This window comes from Varanus komodoensis, unplaced genomic scaffold, assembly GCF_004798865.1.
Source record: "Varanus komodoensis strain SLA01 unplaced genomic scaffold, ASM479886v1 scaffold1, whole genome shotgun sequence".
Taxonomy (NCBI): domain Eukaryota; kingdom Metazoa; phylum Chordata; class Lepidosauria; order Squamata; family Varanidae; genus Varanus; species Varanus komodoensis.
Window position 1 is genome coordinate 48,206,581 of NW_025335268.1, and position 21,875 is coordinate 48,228,455.

General features: G+C 40.6%; 1 protein-coding gene across 1 annotated transcript; it reads left to right on the top strand.

Annotated features, from left to right (window-relative positions):
* Positions 1-50: 50 nt before the first annotated feature.
* On the top strand, positions 51-17,974 carry TMEM244 (transmembrane protein 244). Its single transcript, XM_044443307.1, has 6 exons — positions 51-83; positions 4,922-5,007; positions 5,660-5,733; positions 15,001-15,126; positions 16,681-16,725; positions 17,880-17,974. Exons 1-6 carry the CDS (start codon positions 51-53, stop codon positions 17,972-17,974), a joined length of 459 nt encoding a protein of 152 aa, XP_044299242.1.
* The last annotated feature ends 3,901 nt before the right edge of the window (positions 17,975-21,875 follow it).

The window sequence follows — 21,875 nt, forward strand, 5'->3', positions numbered from 1 at the left end:
TGATATCAGAAATGTAACTGCATCGCTGTGCTTTTGCTCATCATGTGTATATGGCTCTCAAGATCAAAACTGCTGAGACTAAGGTAAAGAAAATCAAGCCGGTGCTGAACTCAAGGTCAATGCATAGCATTACTGTATGTGACATCTGGCAAGTATATGTATGAAGCATTGCCTTGATTCCAAGAGGCTGTTTTGTTTAGGTCTGTCATTATGTTGGCTCCTGAAAAATCCAAATTAAAAATGAGTGGTGCTCATGGGAAATCATTTAAAGTGTTGAAATAATAAGGGCGATGGCAAGTGTCAATCACAAAGAGGATTCTCTAAATATGTAATGTCACAAAGTTGAAAAGTACCTTAGAAATGTTTTCTAATAGCCTATACAACATTAGCTAGTTTCATTCTGTCCAGAAACTATACAGATGTCCTCCTAGCAATTTCCACAGGAAAGCTCCAGAGTAAGTGGTTTGAGTTCTGTATGTGTGTGAGAGAGTTTTAATTTCTAAAGAAAGCTCACTTGTTAAAAAAGGCTCAACATTCCCTTAACACAAACATTTAAATCTGGTAGCAGGGAAAGAATGAAGAATGGCTTCATAGGTTAGCCCATCCTCTTGTGCGTAAGTCTTGGATTGGGACCAGTATGATTGGCACTGAGCCTGTATAGCTTCTTGACAGAGTTTTCTTGTTTAATCCTTTACATTCCGTCCCTCCCAACACACACACACAATTTCAAAAAGGATGTTCTCCAAGTAGCTGTAACATTTTTGGTGTCATGTCAACAAAAATCTTACACCTTTTTCTTGATGAAGTGTATATAACATAATATGAAGTCAAAGGGAAGAAAGTTACTCAATTTGGGGCCGGTGGCCTTGGTTCATCTTCTCCCTTGGCCATTTAGGGAACAATCCAGCAGGATGGACTTTGCAGGGAATTGGAGGATGTTTGCTTTCTAATCTTGCATAGGATTGCACCTCTAACATACAACTGAGTCATTGGAGCCATACAAGGAAACATCCTTTTACTTTACCAAGTGGTCATTTTCTCTGACTTGTGTACCTCCTAATTAAGCACATGATTTGTGCTGTCCTGCCAATTAATGAGAAAAACCTCACCATATTTTTACACTAGATCAAAAGTCCAGAAAGGCTGAAGAATGGCAGAATTATCTTCACCATTATGAAAACCAGAACCAGCTTATTTAGTAGTTATACGTAGGCAACAATTTGGTAGATAGTTATGTGTGTTCACACACTGTACAAGTGCACAAAATTAAGCGAGCCATGGTTTGTCAATCACGTGTTGTTGGGAGTGCAGCAGATCAAGCAGTGTGTTTCTGGTGCACTGTCAACTCCTTGCCTCGTTCCATTTGGTCAAGTCAGGGACTCCCCATCTTTGAGTTATTCTCCAAGATGTGCAGTAATGTTGAAAAGAAAACAACCCAGACTTAAAAATATCCCATGAATTCTTCTGGGATTGTAACTCTGGGTTATTTCTTCCTCAACAACTAAAGTTCAAGGTCTGCACATTATGGGAAACAGTCCCTGGTCGGAGTGTCCCTGGATTGTTTAGCACATTGGAAGACATTAAGCAGTCAGGAGCTGGTATAGTTTTAGCAAATTGTGGGTTGTTTATTAGAGCAAATGGGTCAACCAAACAGTGCTGCTGTAAAGATGGAATCACATAGTTGTAAATCATGTAATGATTATCTAGTCTGACCTCTATATATCTGATAAAGAAAGGAACTCAGATGGAGTATATACAAACTTCTTTCTTTATTCCATTGCTGAAATTTGCTTAAGATTAGCATGTTTGTCCCAATTCAGTGTTTTTCAAATGTTTTCAGCTTGCCCTTGGATCCTAAACTTATTCTACTTTCTGTCTCTGTCACCACAAAGCCTCAGTTTCACAGCTGAGCACATAGCTGCTGCTGTAAGACCTGTGGACTGGGAGCTACTCCAGTATTAGATATGGAAAACAGAAAAAGTTAAGCCTCTCCAAGTGATCAGTGCAAATGCTTCAAGATGTCGGCATGTGTGCAAACAGCATCCTCAAGCCGCTATTCTCACTTGGAGACCTTCATTCTGAAGGCAGATTCTACCAGTGTAATCCTATCAAGTTGCTACCCATGAGAGGGAAGTCTCCAGTCTTAGAGGTTTCTGAGATTGCTGTGTTCTGCGGACAGATGTCAGGAGGACAGAAAGAGAAATGGAGATGGTTTTCAGCCCTCTGTCCTCCTTTACAAATGCTTCCACTATGTAGCCACAGAGGCTGCCTGGTGGAGTTGAGCCCATGGGGACAAACCAAGGCTGGACAGGCCACACAAGAGGGAGAACCCTGGCTTTTCCCCCTCCTTCCCCTCCACATCCACTGCTACACATCCCTGCCTTTATCTGACATCATGGTGTTAACCTCAAAAGAGGCGCTGCCATGAACCTTTCTTCAGTGGCTGGGAGGAAGGTGAACAAGGATTTCCACCTTGGAATGGGCAGCTCTGACTAGTCTTGGAAATGAAAGAAAAAGTGAAAACCTCAATGGTTGAGGACAGGGCGGGATGGAGGCGCCCCCTCAAGAAACCTGGACCAAAGCTGTTCAGGGCTGTTAAGTTCAATGACAATGCTTTAAGGTGGCTGCCCTAATACACTGGCAGTTAGAGCAGGAGATCTAGCAGAGGGCTTATATGAGCCAACCTCTTTGCCTCTCCCAGTGCAAGAGTGGCTGCATTTTGCAGTTGCTGAGCTGTCTTTAAAGGAATCAATGGAAGCTTTCTTCTTCTTAGTCCCAATGTGTGCCTTCCCTTTCCCACTCCCTCCTCCTCTCTGTTTCTTCATTCAGACATGTATGAGGGGAGAGGGAATGTGTATTACTTTTCAAATAGCCTCCCAAAGAAAATACTCAAGAGGGATTTCCAACTATTTCTTATTCACTCCCATTAGATGGGGAAGAAACAGTGCAGTTGTTCTGGCCCAGCCAGCAGCCATAACAATATAGTATAGTATATCTTGTCAGTAGCTTAGCCAAAACAAATTAGACAATAGCAAGAAGTAAATGTAGTCGTGAGTTTACATTAAACAGGCATTAGAAATTATGCAAGGAAGTCTTATTTGTTTAGGATATGCAACATAACATGAGCATTAGCTCTTAAAAGAAGAGAGAGGGAGGGAGAGAGGGGGAGAGAGCACAAAACAGTGTACTAACTAAAATAGCTACAGTTGAAATGAAACAAGAGTGCTGACAGTTATTTTATATTAGTGAAATGGTCATTTTCATGGCAGGTGAAGGAGGCCTACAAGCCCCTGGACCTAGAGAGGGAATGGACCTTTTGCATCGGGCCCACAGAGAAGCAGGGTACCCCTTTGCAAGAGATGTTCCAGTGACAGCCAAGGTACCCAAGACCAGGGAGGAAAGCCGCTCTCTAAAATGGTGAATCAATAACACCTTACTATTCTTGGAGAAGTTGAAGGCATGACACTCATTTGCCAACCTGAACAGTGGTGGTGGGAGGGGGACTGATGTTTTAAGGGAAATCTCCCTGTTACCACCAATTGTTAATTGAAGATAACGAATGCTTCCTCCCTGAGGACCTGGGCAGCTTCCTGGCACCAGGGCTGCAAAGAACCCATAGGCCTGGTGGGAATTTCCATGGGTTCATGGCGTGGAGTTCCCCAGCCCTGTTATAAACATACTGGCAAGTGTGTCTCTAGCAAAAACAGGCATATTTGGTTTGGCTACAAAATCATAAATCAATTTGTTTTTGAGGCCCCATAAGATTAAATATTATTCTTAGTTGACAGCTTCTTTGGATCCTAAGATGAGTTAACTTAAGAAAATGGGACACTCCTTCAATGAACTGCATTAAGGATGAAATGCAGATTTAAAAACCCTCCAGTTACCAACATGGTTGGCTGGGACATGTCGGGAACTGCAGGACTCTTTTCTGTCTAAACATACATAGATTGTAATCGAAGTAATTTTATTTTTGGAATTAAAACAGATTATGGTGATACTTTCCCATCCCACATATTCCATCCCACACTGCTGTTCAGGAGCACACCTCCTGCTGAATGTTTTCAGGGAGCAGAAGTGTCTTTGGTGGGAAGAAAAAGATAGGAAACCCTCCAACTATAAACTAGCATGAATTTAGCTTAGTATCTAAGTCTATTACTGTTTTGCTAGTGTTTACTTTAACCCCATCCAGAAAAAGAAAAAAATCCCCCAAAGAAAAGAAAATTGGATCCATTCATATGTTTTTTTTCATTTTGAATGAAAGAGCATTCATATTCTAGCCAGCAGAAGAATTTATTAGAACATGCTGCAATTGTAGAAAGAGAACATAAAAATTATCAGATGCAGACTAGCTGTTATGGTGATAATGAGAAACAAATTGCCTCATGGTTAATATACTGATAAGCTATAAATATCCACAGGCAACACTTGCTATGTTTTGGGTATTTTGATTACACGTGTTAAGCTTGCTAACACCTTTCTAATATTTACTTATGCATTTTTTTATTTCATTTTAAGCCACCCTGTAGCCAGAATACTCTCTGGACTATTTGCAAAGTTAATACATATATAAAACAAAAACTAAGCAATATAGAGTAATCAACAATAAAACAATAGTTCCAAATAAAATGGGGACAATAAGCCCACAGCAACCACAATCAGATTTTTCCAGAGGTACAGAAGCAATAGGGAATAAAATACAGTATAAAATTAAGAGTAAAGATAACTATTAAAATACTGGATACATAAAAAGTTTCTTGGGAACCCCTATGTATGTTGCCTTGAGTACCACAAGGGTCTTCCATTACTTGTTTTGTTTTGCTTTTTTTATTTAAATCTTGCTGAATTCTTATTTTTCTTGGTGACTCAGAGCAGAACATTGTTAAGAAATAGAGTGTAATTTTTTCTTTTTCTTTTACAGATTGTATTGCTCAATCTACTACTCTGTGTGATCATATTTTACTCTGTGTACTATGTGGTCCTATGTTTTTGTTTCACAGTGTCCAGGTAAGAGGACCTTGACAATCACAGTGACTGAATGAATGCATGCATGAATAAACAAACAAATACAAACGTGGTATAAGGCTCATAGTATTTCATTCATTCAAAGTTTTTGTATCCTGCCCTTTACAGTGTCTCAGGGTGGCAATAACATGAATAAATAAGACACAGCCTCACAAATAATATATAAATTATATTTAAAATAATACTAACATTTAAAACACTGGGAAAATGAAATGAAAAAAGTGCCAGCACCGGATGCACCTCTCTGTGCGCCCGTCCCATAGAACTGCAAAATATAGCTTCACACTTTTGGCAAATTTTTAAAGCATAACAAAATTTCCTAAGGTTGTGGAATATATACAAATCTGCAGAGTGACCTATATATTGATTCTGTAAGAAGAAATCTTGAAATATTTAATATGTCATTTGTAGAATAATTAGTGCTGTTATCATAGCAAGTTGTTGGAAGCATTTGGGAAATCGACATCTGCTTTTTTTGTTGCTGTAGTAATAGCAGTTTTTTCAAAGCCAGTGCCACTAGCCATGAAGGGAGTTGGTAGTTCCACACTTCTGGAAGGCATCTGGTTGGGGTAGGCAATCAATACTATGTGTCTGGATAGCCTTAAGTCTTCTAACATTTCAAACACCTTCACAGGCTACAGATGCTGGATGGACTGGCACCATTTGATTTTAAGACAAAACCATCATGGATTAACCCATATTATTTAGGTAATATTTTTACTGAAGTTCTTTATTCTTCTGATAGCTAGATGATATTTCCATTGAAATATTCCAGGCAGTTTGCAATTTTTAAACAACATTATAAGAATGATTTCAATATTACTACATTAACAGTAGTTGCATGATTCAACATTGAATGGAAGCCTTTCCCAATGTGGTGCCTTCCAGATGTTTTGAACCACAGTTCCTAGCATTTCTGAGCACTGGCCATGCAGGATAGAGCTGAGGTCCAAAACATCTGGAAAGGCTGCTGTATAGTATCTATCACTTCAATTCAATGCGCTCTTCTGTCTGCTTAGAAAAGGTACCAGAGCAGGTGGTGGTGGTGGTGGTAAGTGACAGTGGGGCATTGGATAATAGAAATAGATAATCATGCCCTTTCCTGTGTCTCCTGTGTTATCCTGCTGCCTTCAGGAATGGTGGAACGCACTGTGCCATCACCAGACTGGAACTAAGAGCCAAAAGCTGATGTGCTCAGCTTGTAAATATGGAATGGACCGGGGAGTAGGGCTGGCTTCTTTGCCTTGAGCAGAAAATATCTTGGCCTGCAAGGTACAGCCCTCTATTTCTGGTACCACTTAAAAGGTGTAGGTGGGCACAGGAGCATGAACATGGCCTCATGTCAAAAACTCTGCCCAGGACAGTTGTGTTAGACATGAGAATCCAGACTATCCTTCTTCCTGCCAGTTAGTGTATGTGGGGCATCTCTCATCAGCCCAGGGCATAAGACCTCTTCTCCACTTGCATTCTGAAGTGGAACAGCCTCAGCAGCATGGCACAACATGCTTTTATTCTCTGCAAATCACCTTTATTTCATTCGTCCAGAGAATCAATTTCTCATCATGATCAGCACAGTTTCTTAATTTGGCTATTTTGTGCAGCCCCACAATGATAACCTTTAGAAAATAACCTCATGAGGCTCAATCCAGAAACTACCTTCCATTTACGGAAGGTCTTTCCATCCAAGTTTTGAAGTTCTAAGCTTTCACAGGTCAACCCGTTTATCCTGATTCCATGTGTAGCCCATCTGGGGATTAGAGAGGATCCTGCGGGAAGGAGAGGGTGAGGAAGTTCACTGTTGTCAGCCACAATCAGATCCAACCCCCATGGCTTATAAAATTTCTGATGGTCCAAGCAATTTCTAATTGTGGATACAGGGCTGCAGCTATTTAAGCAGCTCCCCAGAGTAGTCACTGTGGCAACGAGGAGAAAACGGTGCTGCTAACATCATATATTCAGCTGAGCCTTTGACTCCCTCCACCTCCTCACACCACCTCTAACAATGTCCTCTGTTATTTTGAAATTCTGGCAGATTCAAGAAAATGCTGCAAGGATGGGGGGGTTGAATGTTTCTGAGTGCCCTCAATCATTCAGCATCTCTCTAAGGGCTAAACTACACTAGGCTAAACTGTTAAATGTATAACATCTGTGTGAGCTTAGCATTTTATTTACTCTAGAATAAGGGCTACTTTATATGAAGCATTTGTCTTCTTAAGGATCTTCACCCACAGTTGCTTGCAGGTGCTTTACATATTATTCTCCCCCACCCACCCACTTGTGCTTTCTGAACATTTCCATGCCTTTTTTTATAATAAGGATAATGGACTATTAACGGGCTATCACACTGTAAAATGTTACAAGATAATTGCAATGGAACATACAGAAAGGCAACGAAAGAAAAATCCTGGAATGGAGCAGGGGGCATGTAAAGGAGCCAATCTTACTTTTACAAAGAATTCAGAAATAGCGATCTCTACATCGGGGAGCAGGGGAGGATGGGTTAAAAGCCAAATGGAAGGAAGCCCTATGTGCACAGGGGTCCAATCCACAAATATGTGGGAAAAATGAATTTGCAGAGTGCATACATTAGAAGGTATAACATCTCCTATACCAGACTGAACCAGATATAAAGTAAGATTTAATGTAGCATCTAGTTTAGCCCTCAGTTATGGTGATTGTATTCATTGGTGAATATGTTAATTAGTCCAGCAGAGTCAATCTTACATTTTACACCAGTGCTAACAAATATCCAACATTATAAGTATTTAAGCTTGGATGCCATGTTTCTAACAGCAACCAGCTCTGCTGATGAATTAGCAGACTGCTTCAGTTCTTTCTTCCTTTTTTATTTGTACCCTGCCTTTCTACCAAGAAAATGGTGCTTGTTGCAGGACACAATGGTATTCCGTCTTCAGGCTGGCTGTGTATGGATAGTCAGACTAGTGCCAAAACATGTGGCCAATGCCTTTTTCATTGCCCTGAGTTCCTCTGAAGTCTACAAGCCCAGAGCTGTTGGGAATAATGATGGTGGCAACAACCTCACCTGACATTCCTCAGCATGGGGCTGATGGGATATTGGAGCTGTGCTGCTACTTCCTTCAGTTGTCCTGCCTGCCTGCCTGCCTTCAATGTTGCCCACCATCTGACGCCATAACCCATTGTTACCTATGCCTGTCTCTGATCTTGGGCTGATCAGGATGGCATGGCAGGGCCCACAGGCCCTCCTGCTCAGGGTCCCTTCCAACTTGGCACTACCAAACCTGTCTGTCTTCTCTTCTATTGACCAAAATGCCATTAATTTTCCTTTTTGAGCATATTTAACCAATATTTAAATAGATGCACCATCCATCTCACACCATAGAATTCTGGGTGCTTTGAGGTTAACAATTCATAATTAAACCACAGTGTAGTGTTCACACATAATAACAACCCACAATTCAATGGCAACCCAAGAATCAACATCAACCTATAATCTGGCTTCTCATTACTGGCAAACCAGGTCACAGACCTTTTCCTTTGTTTAAAAGCAACCATGGAATGGGGTGACCAATCTGAATTGTGACTGTGGTGCTAGGGCAAAGAGAAATTGCCTCTTTCTCCTGTGACATTACCCTACTTAAACTCCCATTCCCCAAAACTTGGTAACTTTCTCATTCACTTCTCCTGACTAATAACAGTTTCAAGGAATTGATTTAGGGCTTCTCTGCATGACGGCTTCTCTGCATTTAACTTGCCACTTTACTAAGATGTTTGCTTCTAGATTTTCTGTGGCATTAAGAATGAGTTCTTTATGTGTTTTTTCCTATATTTTTCTTTTTCTTTCTCTGCCTTTCCATATGTTCCTTTATACAACTATAAGGTAGCACTGTGGCATATTGGAATTGTGATACTCGTAATATGTAAATTACAATTGTTGAGTAAAGTACACACTACATACTCGTACCTCATGTAGAGAAGCCCTTACATTGGGGAAATAGCAAAGACTTAACCTCACTGTTCTCCGGCACCATGATCGAAAACTAATTTCCACATTCCTTGTGGTTGTATTTAGCCAAGGAAGATGTAAGAAGATCCCTGGATGCAACTTTAGTGTACAGTCTAATTTGGCCCTCAGCTTTTTCCTAGAGTAAAAATATTTTATTCCAGATAGCTTCATCTGAGTATAGGCTCTATGGTATTTCTGTATATTTGATCTGCTGTATTTTAGTGAGCTGTTAAATCCACTGCAGTTTGACAAATGGAAGCAATTGCCTAAAATAGAGGTGCCATTAGCTCTGGATCCCTGTTGAGTTGCCACTTTATAATATGTGATTCTATCATGGTTCCTGTTCTGGACCAGAACAAAGTAGGATTATAATCTTACTCTCAAAAGGAAACTAAATATTTACAAATGAAATATTTATTTATTTATTTAAAATATTTATATGCCGTTCTAATCGTAAAAAAGTCTCAGGACGGCTTCCAATGTAATAACATAAATAACATAAATAAAATTCTCAACCCAAGCTGGCTGCAATTAAAAACATAGAAAAAACAATATTAAAACTTAGTAAAATACCGCTGGAATAAAAAGGTCATAACCTGGCGCCGAAAAACAAATAACGACGGCGCCAGGTGGACCTCTCTGGGGAGCGCATTCCATAGATGGGGCGCCACCGCAGAGAAAGCCCTCCTCCAGGTACTTTGCCTCCTAATGTCTTTCACGGAGGGTTCCTGGAGGAGAGCCTCTGCTGGGCAAATATGGAAGAAGGCGTTCTTTCAGGTATCCAGGTCCCAAGCCATTTAGGGCTTTTTAGGTGATAACAAGCACCTTGAATTGAGCCCGGACTTCGATAGGAAGCCAATGGAGCTGATAGAGGACTGGGGTTATGTGAGAATAACACCCAGTCCCCATCAGCAACCTGGTTGCTTTTTTTTTGCACCATCTGAAGTATCTGGACTGTCTTCAGGGGCAGCCCCACATACAGCGCATTACAGAAATCCAACCGGGGAGTAACCAGTGCATGTGTCACTGTCATTAGGCAGTCTTCCTCCAGGTAGGGGCGCAGCTGATAGATTAGCCGAAGCTGAAGGAAAGCGCTCCTCGCTACTGCAGTCACTTGAGCTTCTAAGGACAGCTCTGGGTCAAGGAGCACTCCAAACTGCGGACCCTGTCCTTTAGAGGGAGTGCAACCCCATCCAGGGCAAGGTCCAGGCCACCTGCCCAGGAGCTCGATCCACCCACCAACAGGACTTCCATCTTGTCTGGATTCAGTTTCAGTTTATTGGCCCTCATCCAGCCCATTACCTCAGCCAGGCACCGGTTCAGGACAGCCACTGCCTCACCTGGATTAGTTGAAAAAGAGAGGTAGAGCTGGGTGTCATCAGCATACTGATGACTCTGCAGCCCAAACCTCCTGATGACCTCTCCCAGCGATTTCATGTAGGCATTGAATAGCAAGGGGGACAAGATGGAGCCCTGTGGTACTCCATGGCAGAGTTGCCATGACGCAGAGCCAAAGTTCCCCAGCACCACCTTCTGGAATCAGCTGTCGAGGTAGGAGCAGAACCACTGCCAAGCAGTGCCTCCTACTCCCAATCCTGCCAGCCTATCCAGAAGGATACCATGGTCGATGGTATCGAAAGCCGCTGAGAGGTCCAGGAGGACCATATTTAAAAAATATGTAATTTTTTAAACAACCTTGTGAGGAGATCTGAAACAGATTTGCTTTTAGATGCAAATGACATTTCAGTAATATTATCTGGAGATAAGTACTTGTGGTCAGTGGGACAATATAGGCAATGGGAATAACTTATTATATATACATTACATCGCAATCTCCTTAATTTGATCTAGGTTTAGACACTGTGTCTTTTCACAGATCAATGTTTATAGATGGCTTCATAAGGCTATTTTGCTGCCATCACCTGTTTCTAAGACCCCTGTGTTTCCTCTCAAGCCCCCTTTTAAAGCTATGTGCTATATATGGTGATAAAAAGTCTGTAAGCTGCAGTATCTGTAAGCAGGGCCATAGCTCAGTGGTAGAGCACATGTTTTGCATGCAAAAGATCTTGATTCAATTCCTGTTATCTCCAGGGAAAAATTCCTGCCAGAAACTCTTGAGAATTGCCGTCAGTCAGTGTCAACAATACTGGCCTAAATGGGCTAGTGATGTGATTCAGTATAAGGCGTTGTGACAGAAATCCCAAACACAACTGTCTTATCAATTGCTAGCCCCACTTTACATGGTGAAACCCATCCTGCCCCACACACCTGCAATGGCATGTTTGTCAGGTGCTTTGGCCACTTGGCTTTTTTGTGTACACAGCTGCCTTGCTCAGGCTGTGGTCCTTGCAGGCCAGGCCCTGCACCCAAGCTCCCCTCAGGTATCCCGCTTGCTTCTCACCTGGGATTCATGGAAGAAACCCAGCCTCTTTCACTCAGGCTTTACTTCCCAGTTCCACTCCAGCAGTAACCTGGCCATTCCACTCTCCTCGCAAGCCTTTGGCCCCAACAGGCACGGGTAGGATTGGGCAATGGCTTAAACACAGCTGGTGTGGTGGCTAGAGTGTTGGACTGGGGACCTGGAAGATGCAGGTTCTGGTCCCCATTTGGCCACAAAGCTCACTGGTGATTTTGGGCCCATCACTCACTCTAACCTCCCTCCCAGAATAAATGGACTGGAGAACTATGTAAGCCACCTAGTAATCCTCACAAAAGGAAAAAAAAAAATAGGATATAAGACAATGTAATAATGTCTTCTTTCTGCTTTCAAAGATGTGTTATATTTCTGCCTTACTCACTCATTGATATGCTAAGGGTTAACAGTAAAATAAAACAACTTTATTTTTACAAAGGAAATATCAGAATCATGCATGTGCCGGCTTAGTTTATAAACAGTGACAATCTTTCCTCTCCTTGCTGAGGCAACTTCTCTTGCCTTCCCACTGCTTCTGAGTAGCTTAGTAGATGTTTTTCCTTCCCACTATGGACCCTGTCTGACCTGTCCCAGCTCCTGACCCCTTGCCCACATTCCTCATGCTTGGGCTTTTCCAGTCTAGTTATCATCAAACAGGGCTGACAACAAACTGAGGATGGTGGTGATTACATATAAACTATGGGAATGTCAGCATTCACTGTTTAAAAACCTTTTATATTGTAGAGCCCCAGCTGAACAATATTGTAATTCAACCAAGAAACCTCAGAAATCAGGAGGAAATCACAGCCACTGTTATTTTATGTTATGGATGATCCTTATGTTCAGGATCATCCAGTGTGACCACTGGTGGAGTTTTCAGTCTAACACAACTGGAGGGTACCAGGTTGAGCAATACCGTTTTAAGTCATGCAAAAAAAATTTTGGCTAGAAGTCCTGATTTCAGATATTTAGGGTTGGGGACCATGAGTTAAATTCAATGTCATGTGAGCAGACTTTCACTCGCATAGGAAGACCTTCACATGCTGTGCTACTTCCTACATCCCCTTCAGATCTATTTAGCAGGAAAATCCATTCTGCCAGAAGTTTCCATCCCACTGGCAAGTGGCCAGCACTCCAGTTCTCTGTGATGAAATGGGCTGATTTAAATGTGCTTATATTGACCTCCAAGGCCAAGCTAGATATCATGAGGAAGAGCAGCCCTACCACTGTATCTGATCCATGGATCTCCCTAGCAATGAGTATTAATAGCAGTATAATCATTGATTACTAAGGTTGCCCCACATTTCTCAATGATAGCTAGTGAAGTGGAGCAAGAGCGATGAAGTATTGTGTACTGGTGTCATGTCTCTGTTGACATGATGTCATGTCTTCCTATAGTTGCTCCAAAGCAGATGGATAATGGGCAGCATGTATGCATTCCTCACAATGACTGGGTTCATATAACACAAGGGGGACTAATAAGCCATGGTATCTTGCTAACCACCCTCACATGTGCTGGTTTAGTTCCCTATTTACTCTAGGCAGGCACAAGTTATCATAGTGCCCAAATCCATAGTGAGCAGCTTGGAAGGTTAACAAACTACTCAGAACTCACACACATTCTGCTGCAGGGTTGCTGAGTGGTTTGTTAACCTTCTCAGCCGCTCACCCTCTTCAGCTCTGCAAATCATAACAATCTGCACTTGGTAATGGTAATTTGGGGAATCAGCCAGCACTCAACTGGCAGGAGCAAGAGAGATTTGCAAGTCACCAGGGCTTAGTAACAAACCTTGTGTCTTGTGAACTAGATCAATGTCTTGTTTTGCCTTCCACCAACATTTGCTGATTTATCCGCTACTATTTGGTGAGCTACAATTTTCCTATTCGCAAAAGTCAAACTACATTAGTTTGATGCTCATACCTGGTGCAAACAGATCAGTCATGTGAGCCAACTGCAGTACCATCTGTGCTGAATCTTAGGATTAGTATGAATAGGATGGCCTGGAAGGGTTTTCTAATTCAGGGGATGGATGGAGAAAAGGAGGAATTACTAGTACAAGTATTGTGACCTTCCATTCTCCCTGTCTCCAGTGTTCCCTGATTGCTGGTGAAGGTAAAGAGAGCTGGTACACCCCGACTTATCTGTTGGACAGCAGCAGATTAATTACAGTAATGACCAGAGCAGCTGTTGGAGGTCTGAGGGCTAAATTAAGGGATAAATTAAGAGATACAATTCTTAATTAATAACTTAGACAAATGAAAGTAATATTGCTTTCATTTCTATAGACTTCCTGTTTGCAGAAGATAGTCTTGACTGAGAGAAGGTAGTAAAAGACTAGGGTGCTATTAACGCCCCAAAACCTGATTTTACTTTAAGCTAGTGGATGTTTGCTATTGATTTTGGCTGAAGGATCAGCACTTGGAGGATAAGGTGGATTGTATTCTGCTCTCAGCAGAGAACCAACTGCTCATGGCAACATTTAACTCTATCAACATTTAAGTTCATTTCCTTCATGAGGTTACTGCTGTCTAAGCATCAATAAGTACCCATAAACGACTTTAATTTAGCATATAATGGGATTTTGACCATGGCAGGCAGGGGACTAGAGTAAATACTTCTGTGGAGTGGTAGCATGGAAGTCTGCTACATTTATTTAAATAAGTACTTCAAAACTTAATAATGGTGTTTTGATGAAATACAGTATATGCACAAGAATTTGTATCTTTCTGTTTCCATTGACAGTTATATCATCCAGACAAGATTCAAGATGTTGTACTGGCACAAAGATTTCTCATTCCCCCATTATAGCATCGTTTCCTGAAAAGGAGAATCCCCCAAATTTTTTGTTTGAAAACACAGATGACCGTATTGATTGTATTTACCATTTTCCCAGGTGCTGGAGTGAACATAGCTGAGTGGCATGGCATGGCACAAGGCTCTAGGAGGATCATCAGAGGAATCCAAACTAGAATTGCCATGTAGCTCTGCTTCCAAATCAGCATATGGGAAGCTGATAAAAACTGGTCCTAATTGTACGAGGCAGTCAAAGTTCTGCCTAGTTGTCCTAAGAAAACATACATGCAAATTGAGCTGCAAGGCAAATGTGTCTTCCCCTAGAACTGCCCTCTTTTATCATTAATAGCAATATTGATCACAGATATTGATAAGTCATGATAAAGTATGCCGCTATGCCTTTAGCATGAGTTTGATAATTTAGCAACCTTGGGACTAAAAAGATTCCCTTGAGGGGTGTATTCCATTTTGGAAAAGCAATTCGGGACAGCATCCTAATGGTGGCTGGGTCAAAACCAAAAGTGGCAGGGCCAAAATACTCCAAATACCAGTATATTTTATTTTAAAGCTTTTATTTGCAGTAGCTAAGCCTTTGGAAAGACATTTCCTAACCCTTTAGAATGGGGGGAAAGCTACGCAAAAGTTAAGAACTCTTGAAGCAATTTCTGGCTGGGAAAACCCTGCAAGGCAGGATTTGGTTCATATGCAGCTGGGATGTAGCCCCCACTTCTGATGTTCTGTAGCCCTGCTCTCATCTTGTCATCACCTATTTTGTGTTTCTAGTTCTTCTAGTGTCATTGGAGATAACCTATTTCATCTCTGGACTGCTCTTTGTCTTAATTGTAGAAGAATGGGTTTGGGATTATGCTATAACTGTTACAGTCATCCACATCACAATAACCTCAGCTGGTATGTATACTGTTCAATAAATATAGCTCATGAAAAAGTACTGTTAATTTTTGAAACCAATTTGTAGAAGCAATATTCCTGTATTTTCAGGACTATTGGGGCTGTCAGTTTTCAATTGGTCCTGTGCTTTGAACAGTAGTCCAACCTGCCAATATTTCTTTGCTAGTAACCTTCACCTGTTTTATTTCTGAACACTAGGTTGCTGTTCAAGGTGCAGGAACAAAAACTATAAAAAAGAAAGTTGGCATCTGTGGAGACCATTTGTGAGTTAGAAAGGTTGTTAGGTCATATAATCTGCCCCTGACTTTCACAGCTAATCAGCTGTGAGTGACTATTCACTGGGAAATCTTTGCCAGTCCGGCTCCCTAAAAATGCTTTGGATTTTAATGTCTATCAGCCCAGGGCAACAGGGCTCAAGGTCAGAATTAAGGCTGGAAGACACTATGTTGGGGACCTAATCACAGAATTTCAACAGAATTCCTGTGGAGATGGGGAAATCACGAGCTCCTTGAAAGGACAGTGGAGTACAATGTAATAAATAATCCCATGCCTCCCCACTCCTGGGCCTGTATCAGGATCCAAAGCATGCCTGCTTGTTCCACTAGATGGAAAGGTAGGAGATTGGACTAGAAAGGACCCAGGTAGAAGCCATCCTCCTCTTTGGACCTATTAATGGAAGAAATTCTCTAGGTTGTTCCATAAATATTATATGATGAGTGGGTTCAAACATTTCTTTCTGTATTGAGGGCTAGTTTACATGCTAGAGATCTCAGAATCAGATTCTCCATGTTTTCAGGGCAGGTGTTGTTGTAATGTGCTGTGAAGCCATCTCTGGCTTAGGGTGATGATATGAATGAATGCCCTCCAGAATGTCTTATCCTTCACAGCCCTGCTTAGCTCTTATAAACTCAAGGCTGTGGCTTCTGTTATGGAATTGTTCCATCTCATGTTTGGTTTTCCTTTTCTTACCGTCAACTTTCCCTAACATTATTGTCTTCTCCTGTGCATCTTGCCCTCTCATGTACTACCATATACACACAAGTAAATGTCTTAAAAAGGGGGATCTATGTGCACAATCCCCAACAGCTGCTTCAGAGAAAGTATCATATGCACAGCACCTGACTGTACACTTGATTCTACGTGTAGCTGATTGCTTCCTCATGTGCTACTCTCCCAGTTGAACTAGACTGTATATGCATGTGCACATGCATGCATGTGTGTACGCATTTCCCTAGGGATAATACTCCATGCTAGGCTGTAGCTATAATCAACCAATCAGCCCAGGCAATGGTGAGGGATGACAGGAGTTTTACTCCAATAACTGGATGGTCCATGAGCCTCATCCCTGCCCTGGAACTATTTTAAAGAATTGTTATTTTATCTGTACTGCCATGAAAACAATAATGCTATGATAATAATATGTGGGCACATTGTCTTGAAATGTATTCTTTTGATATTCTATCTTAATACATCATTTGGTATTTTATTGTGATCTTGTTTTGTTTTGTTTTTCATCTTGGTACTAATCCTAAAATGCATCATTCTGTTTTGCAGTTATGGCTGAATTCCCCCTGATGTTGCACTGGTGGGCAGCTTTAGGTATGATATAAATCACTGAGATTTTATTATCAGAAAGGGTAGAGCTGTAATACTGGTACTTCTTCAGTGTCTCTCCATCTATAACATACGCCTAGGCTAGCCCCAATCTCGAGCGTGGCTGCTCCCTCAGAAGTCACACTCACATCCATGGACCCAACAGCCCACATTTTCTCAGTAGTAAGTTGGTTGTTTAGTGTGGCTTCTTAGCCTCACTAGATATGTCACCAGCCATGCAAGTAGGAACCGGACAATTCAATTACTTAAACAACTCTATCAAGTAGGGCCCCTGGTCTGAAGTGAGATCCTGGTGTAGAGAAACAGAAGAGTTTAACCCATTACTCAACTGTGGTTTCATTCTGGGTCATGTCTGTTATGCCTACTATTTGCGTGGGAAGGAAAGTACCCATTCAGTGCAATGGCGGTTTTTCTTGCAATACAAATAGCAGGCATTGGGAAGCTGAACCTCATCAGGCCTACAGTGGGAACAGATGCTCTCCTATCACTGCTCGTAATACTCATATAGATAGGCACAAATACTCCACATTTTTATTGAAACTGATCATACAAAATAACTGGAAGTGGGCTGCCTATGCTTGGTTCTACACTAAACACTTGTGTTGATTCTATGCCAGTTTAACAATGATGACTTCACCCATAACATTGATGGAAGCTGCAGTTTAGTAAAGGTGCTCAGAATTCCCTTTTGGAAATCTCTACATCCTATCTCAAACCTTAAGCTCCAGCACTGCAATTCCTGTTCTTCCCTGGGAAGACAAAACACATTGTAAAATCAATAGAAATGTATAGCATGGACATGCTGCAAATAGTTCTGAGGGTCCCTTTTCTCTCTCTCAAGATTCTAGTGTAGTCTTTGTAATTGATTCTGCATGTGTATATCTTTCTACTGGCAAGATTCAGCTGCGGAATAAGGGGCAACAAAATAAGGTTATACCATATGTCAAATATGTCATACCATATTTCTGCTTCTGGATCCTGAAAAGGAAAGCTGGGGAAGCCATAACAAGCAGGGAATTCAAAAACCAAAACAAAATCAAATGAGTTTCACAGCTCTCAAATGAAGCAAAGCTGTTCTGTTTAAATTCTTGCAAGCCACTGCTAATGCTAATGCGAGATATTGTTTTATTTCTTTACAGGTTCTGGTCTAATTTCAATGATTTGTGGTGGACAGTGTTTGGCCTACTACCTGTTCAAAGACAACTTTATTTATCCAGTTCTGGATGATTTCTGAAACGCTGTTTTCAGTGTCTCTGTTGCTTGTTTCTACACTGCTTTTTGAAAAAGCACATTTGTATGTAGGTTCATGTCAGCATGCAATTTTCATTAGATTGGAATTATAGACACTGTCATAACACCGTGTATTTTGCTTTATTCACAGCAGTGCTTTATGCAAATTGGAGCATGTGTGAGTCCAGATAAGCATGGCTTTAGTGTGTGTAAATATTGGATCCATGTTAATTATAAATACTGACATTTATAGGAAGCATTTGGGATTTGCTTCAGGACTAGAAAACTGTGCACATATGACTACCACTGAACTCTGTGAGTGCACTCTTAGTGCTGAGCACGAACAGTAGACAAGAACGGACACTGTACGAACCCCTTTGTACAGAAACTATTTGTGGCACTATCTGGTTGAAGTGTACTTTGTAGCACAAGGCTTTATAGCACAGAGTGTTAGGGGATTATGACTCAAGTTAATCCATGGGTGAACCAGTATGTATTTTTAACAGCTATTCTATTTGAAGCAGCAGCTTCAGTAATGTTGTTCCAGTCATATTGGTTAATCTTGTTTTTTATCCTAACCCTTGTACCACCTCAAACATGTTAGTATGACAAATGGTTTGGCCTTACACTGTAGCTAATATGCAGCCAACTACAATCAGCAAGCCACTAGCTAGGCTAAGTATGTACTCAGACATTAGATTTATATGAGATTAAAGGTTGCAGAGAAGCATTTAAATGATGGATAATAAAAAGAAAACAACAATACAAACAATTGAAGAAACAGTCCTTTGCAAGTTTAGATATACAGGCTGGGGCAAGCTAGGAGTTAGAGGACTTTTCTCTCTCTAAAAGTGCATAGAATTGTGCCTTAAGTATTTCATTTTGGTGGTACGCATGTTCCATTTTCATCTTGAAAATGTAAGCCCAGTAATATAAAAATGTAATAGGATGCTATCTTATAGTTTATATGAGCGGAACATTTTAAAAAATCATGTATGTATTTTGCATTATTCAAAGTGAACATTTAACAGTTTGCCATTACATGGAATAAGTATTGAGCAACATACCTATCTACAGGGATGTGAAACAAGCATGCAGCCCAGTATCAGTCAAAAAAAGTCAGATTTTAGGGTGTATGAGAACATGTACATATACATTAATTTTGAAATCATGTGAACACAACCTTTTAATGTCTGTAAGCAGAGATTGATTGAAGAAGATCTCAGGTGCCCTCCACAACTCTGTGTCCTTTCTACAGGTATTACTATTTGTACCTGATTCAAGAAAAGTCCACCTCTTCCCTTAATTTTGTTCTTATAGAAGTAGTCACAAGTGCTTTGAAAAACTATCCTAGAAACAGAATAAAAGCAAACCCAAATTTAAAGAACCTAGGAACAGTTTTACTATGATAGCTCAGTAGGCGAGCAGACATATTTTTTTAAATGCAAAGGTTGGGGGCACCTCTGATAGCTTTTGGTTTCTGCCTTACCTGGTTCCACACTTTTTCCCCCTGGGGAGAAGACATCGGGTAAGCACAGCCTTTGGTTCATGAAAGACACATTTGGAACATGAGCCTCCTAACGCAACTGCTAGGAATTAGATCAATCTGATTTTAGTGGAAAACCTAAGCATAACCATCACTCAAGTCTACACTCCAATAACAGATGCTGAAGAAGAAAATAGCAAAACCTTTTATGCAGGTGTTCAATAGGAAATTGATAACACACCAAAACAAGGCATGCTATTGATCCTAGGTGACTGGAATACAAAAGTAGGAAACAAAGCAGAATCAAATGTTGCAGGATAATTTGGTCAGGAATTTAAAGAAAATGACCAAATTATGCTTTATAGGCTATAGCAAAGCCTTTGACTGTGTGGATCATGAGAAACTATGATGGTCCTGAAAGAAATGGGTTTGCCTCAGTGCTTGATTGGCCTGATGCATAACTTGTGTCACAGACAAGAAGCTACAGTTACGACAGAATATAAAGAAACAGAATGGTTTCCCATTGGTTTCCCATCTATCTATATGTTTAGTCTGTATGTAGAACATATCATAAGGAAAGCTAGATTAGAATAAGAGGAAGAAGTGAAAATGAATGGAATTTAAAATATGCAGATGATATTGTACTACTGGCACAAAGTGACTCCTGTTGAAAATGAAAGAAGAATGTACAGAAGCAGGACTTCAGCTGAATATTAAGCAAACAAAAATAACGCTCACAGAAGAATTATAGAACTTTATTGTTAATAATGAAGAAATTGGAATTATGAAAGATTTCACATACCTCATCTCAGTCTTCAATTCAAGGGGAGAATGCAAGCAAGAAATTCAAAGAAGAGTGAAATGTAGAAGGCAGCAGTGAAGGAACTAGAAAAGATTATCAAGTGCAAGGAGGTTTTTTTTAATGAAGACCAGGGTCAAGTTCATCCCAACTACTGTATTCAGAATCGATGGGTGTGAAAGTGAAGAAAGTGAATAGGAAGAAAGAATATTGATGCATTCAAAACATGGTGCTGGAGGAGTGCTTTGCAAACACCCTGAACCGACAGAAAGACAAACAAGTGGGTCCCAGATCAAATCAAGCCAGAGCTTTCCTTTGAAGCCAAAGTGATAAAACCGAGGCTGTCAAACTTTGAACACATCATGAGAAGGCAATAATCATTGTAGGAGACGATCGTGTTAGGAAAACCAAAGGCAGAAGTCAATAGAAAGACCAAATATGGGATGAATGGAATCCATAAAAGAAGCTACACTCTTGAACTTGGAAGAGTTGAATGGAGCTTTCATGGGCAGGACATTTTGGAGGGCTTTCATTCATAGGCTCGTCATAAGTTGGAGATGACTTGACAGCTCATAACTACATTTCACATACATATTAATAGCTCTCTCTTACACTCAAACTCACAGAGAGAGAGAGAGAGAGAGAGAGAGAGAGCGAGAGAGAGCGCGCGCGCGCGCCTATAATATTTTTGTTGGTATAGTAATCCTAAACACATTGTATCCATAATTTGCCTCTGTAATTTCAATAGAACTTAATGCTGACACTTCATTCACTTTCATTCAACAGGAGTAATGTATCATTCTTAAGTCGTAGAAGGGTATGAAACTTTACTTCCATAATGTAACAGAATTGTAATATAATGCTAGATATTCAGATAGGTTATCATCTTAGACATGAGTTAGAACATGACAACAATTATGGAACATTGCTGTTCCTTTCCAAATCAGAACCTTGAATACTCACTGAAGTATAGGGAAAGCCAACACACATAGCTTTCCTGTGTGGGTTTTACCAAACATTTAGTTAGGCCCGTAAGACAATTTTAAAGAATTCCCACCACTTCCCTAGAATTAGATGGAAAAGAGAGACATTGTCAACATTCCAATGTCACCAAGCCCAGAATCTCAGAATGATCTCTTGCTACAGATTAAAAAAAATATTATGTTTCTTTGTGGTGTCATGCATCTAAAGGCTAGGAGGTGTAGCCGCATTCCTCAGTACCATATTTTGATATTTATCTTCCAGAATTGTCTGGAGCCATTGAATAATAGAGTCCCCAATAACATTCATGGCAAACATTCAAGAGTACTTGAATAACATCAAGTATACGATGGTTAATGGTCTTGAAAGCTTAAAAGATCCAGGGCAATAAATACAATGCATTTTCCTGTCTCTATCCAGGCACATTAGGACAACCAAGAGTTACACACTTGAGTTGGAAAGATTGATAAAAAACCATTGTAATTACTGTAGACAAACACCAAAACACAAGATGCTTTTTCTCACGTACACACTTTACAATGACATCAGTCTCAATAATAAATAAGCACAACTTTTGTTTAAATGCATCAAGTATCTTTCAGAGCACCCCAGTTTAAATGGGCAATTTCTGTTTATGAT

Coding starts and splice junctions, on each gene's coding strand:
- TMEM244 (XM_044443307.1), top strand. CDS start 51: ATGGCTCTCAAGATCAAAACTGCTGAGACTAAG. Junction 84..4,921: donor TCAAAACTGCTGAGACTAAG/GTAAAGAAAATC, acceptor TTTCTTTTACAG/ATTGTATTGCTCAATCTACT. Junction 5,734..15,000: donor GATTAACCCATATTATTTAG/GTAATATTTTTA, acceptor TTGTGTTTCTAG/TTCTTCTAGTGTCATTGGAG.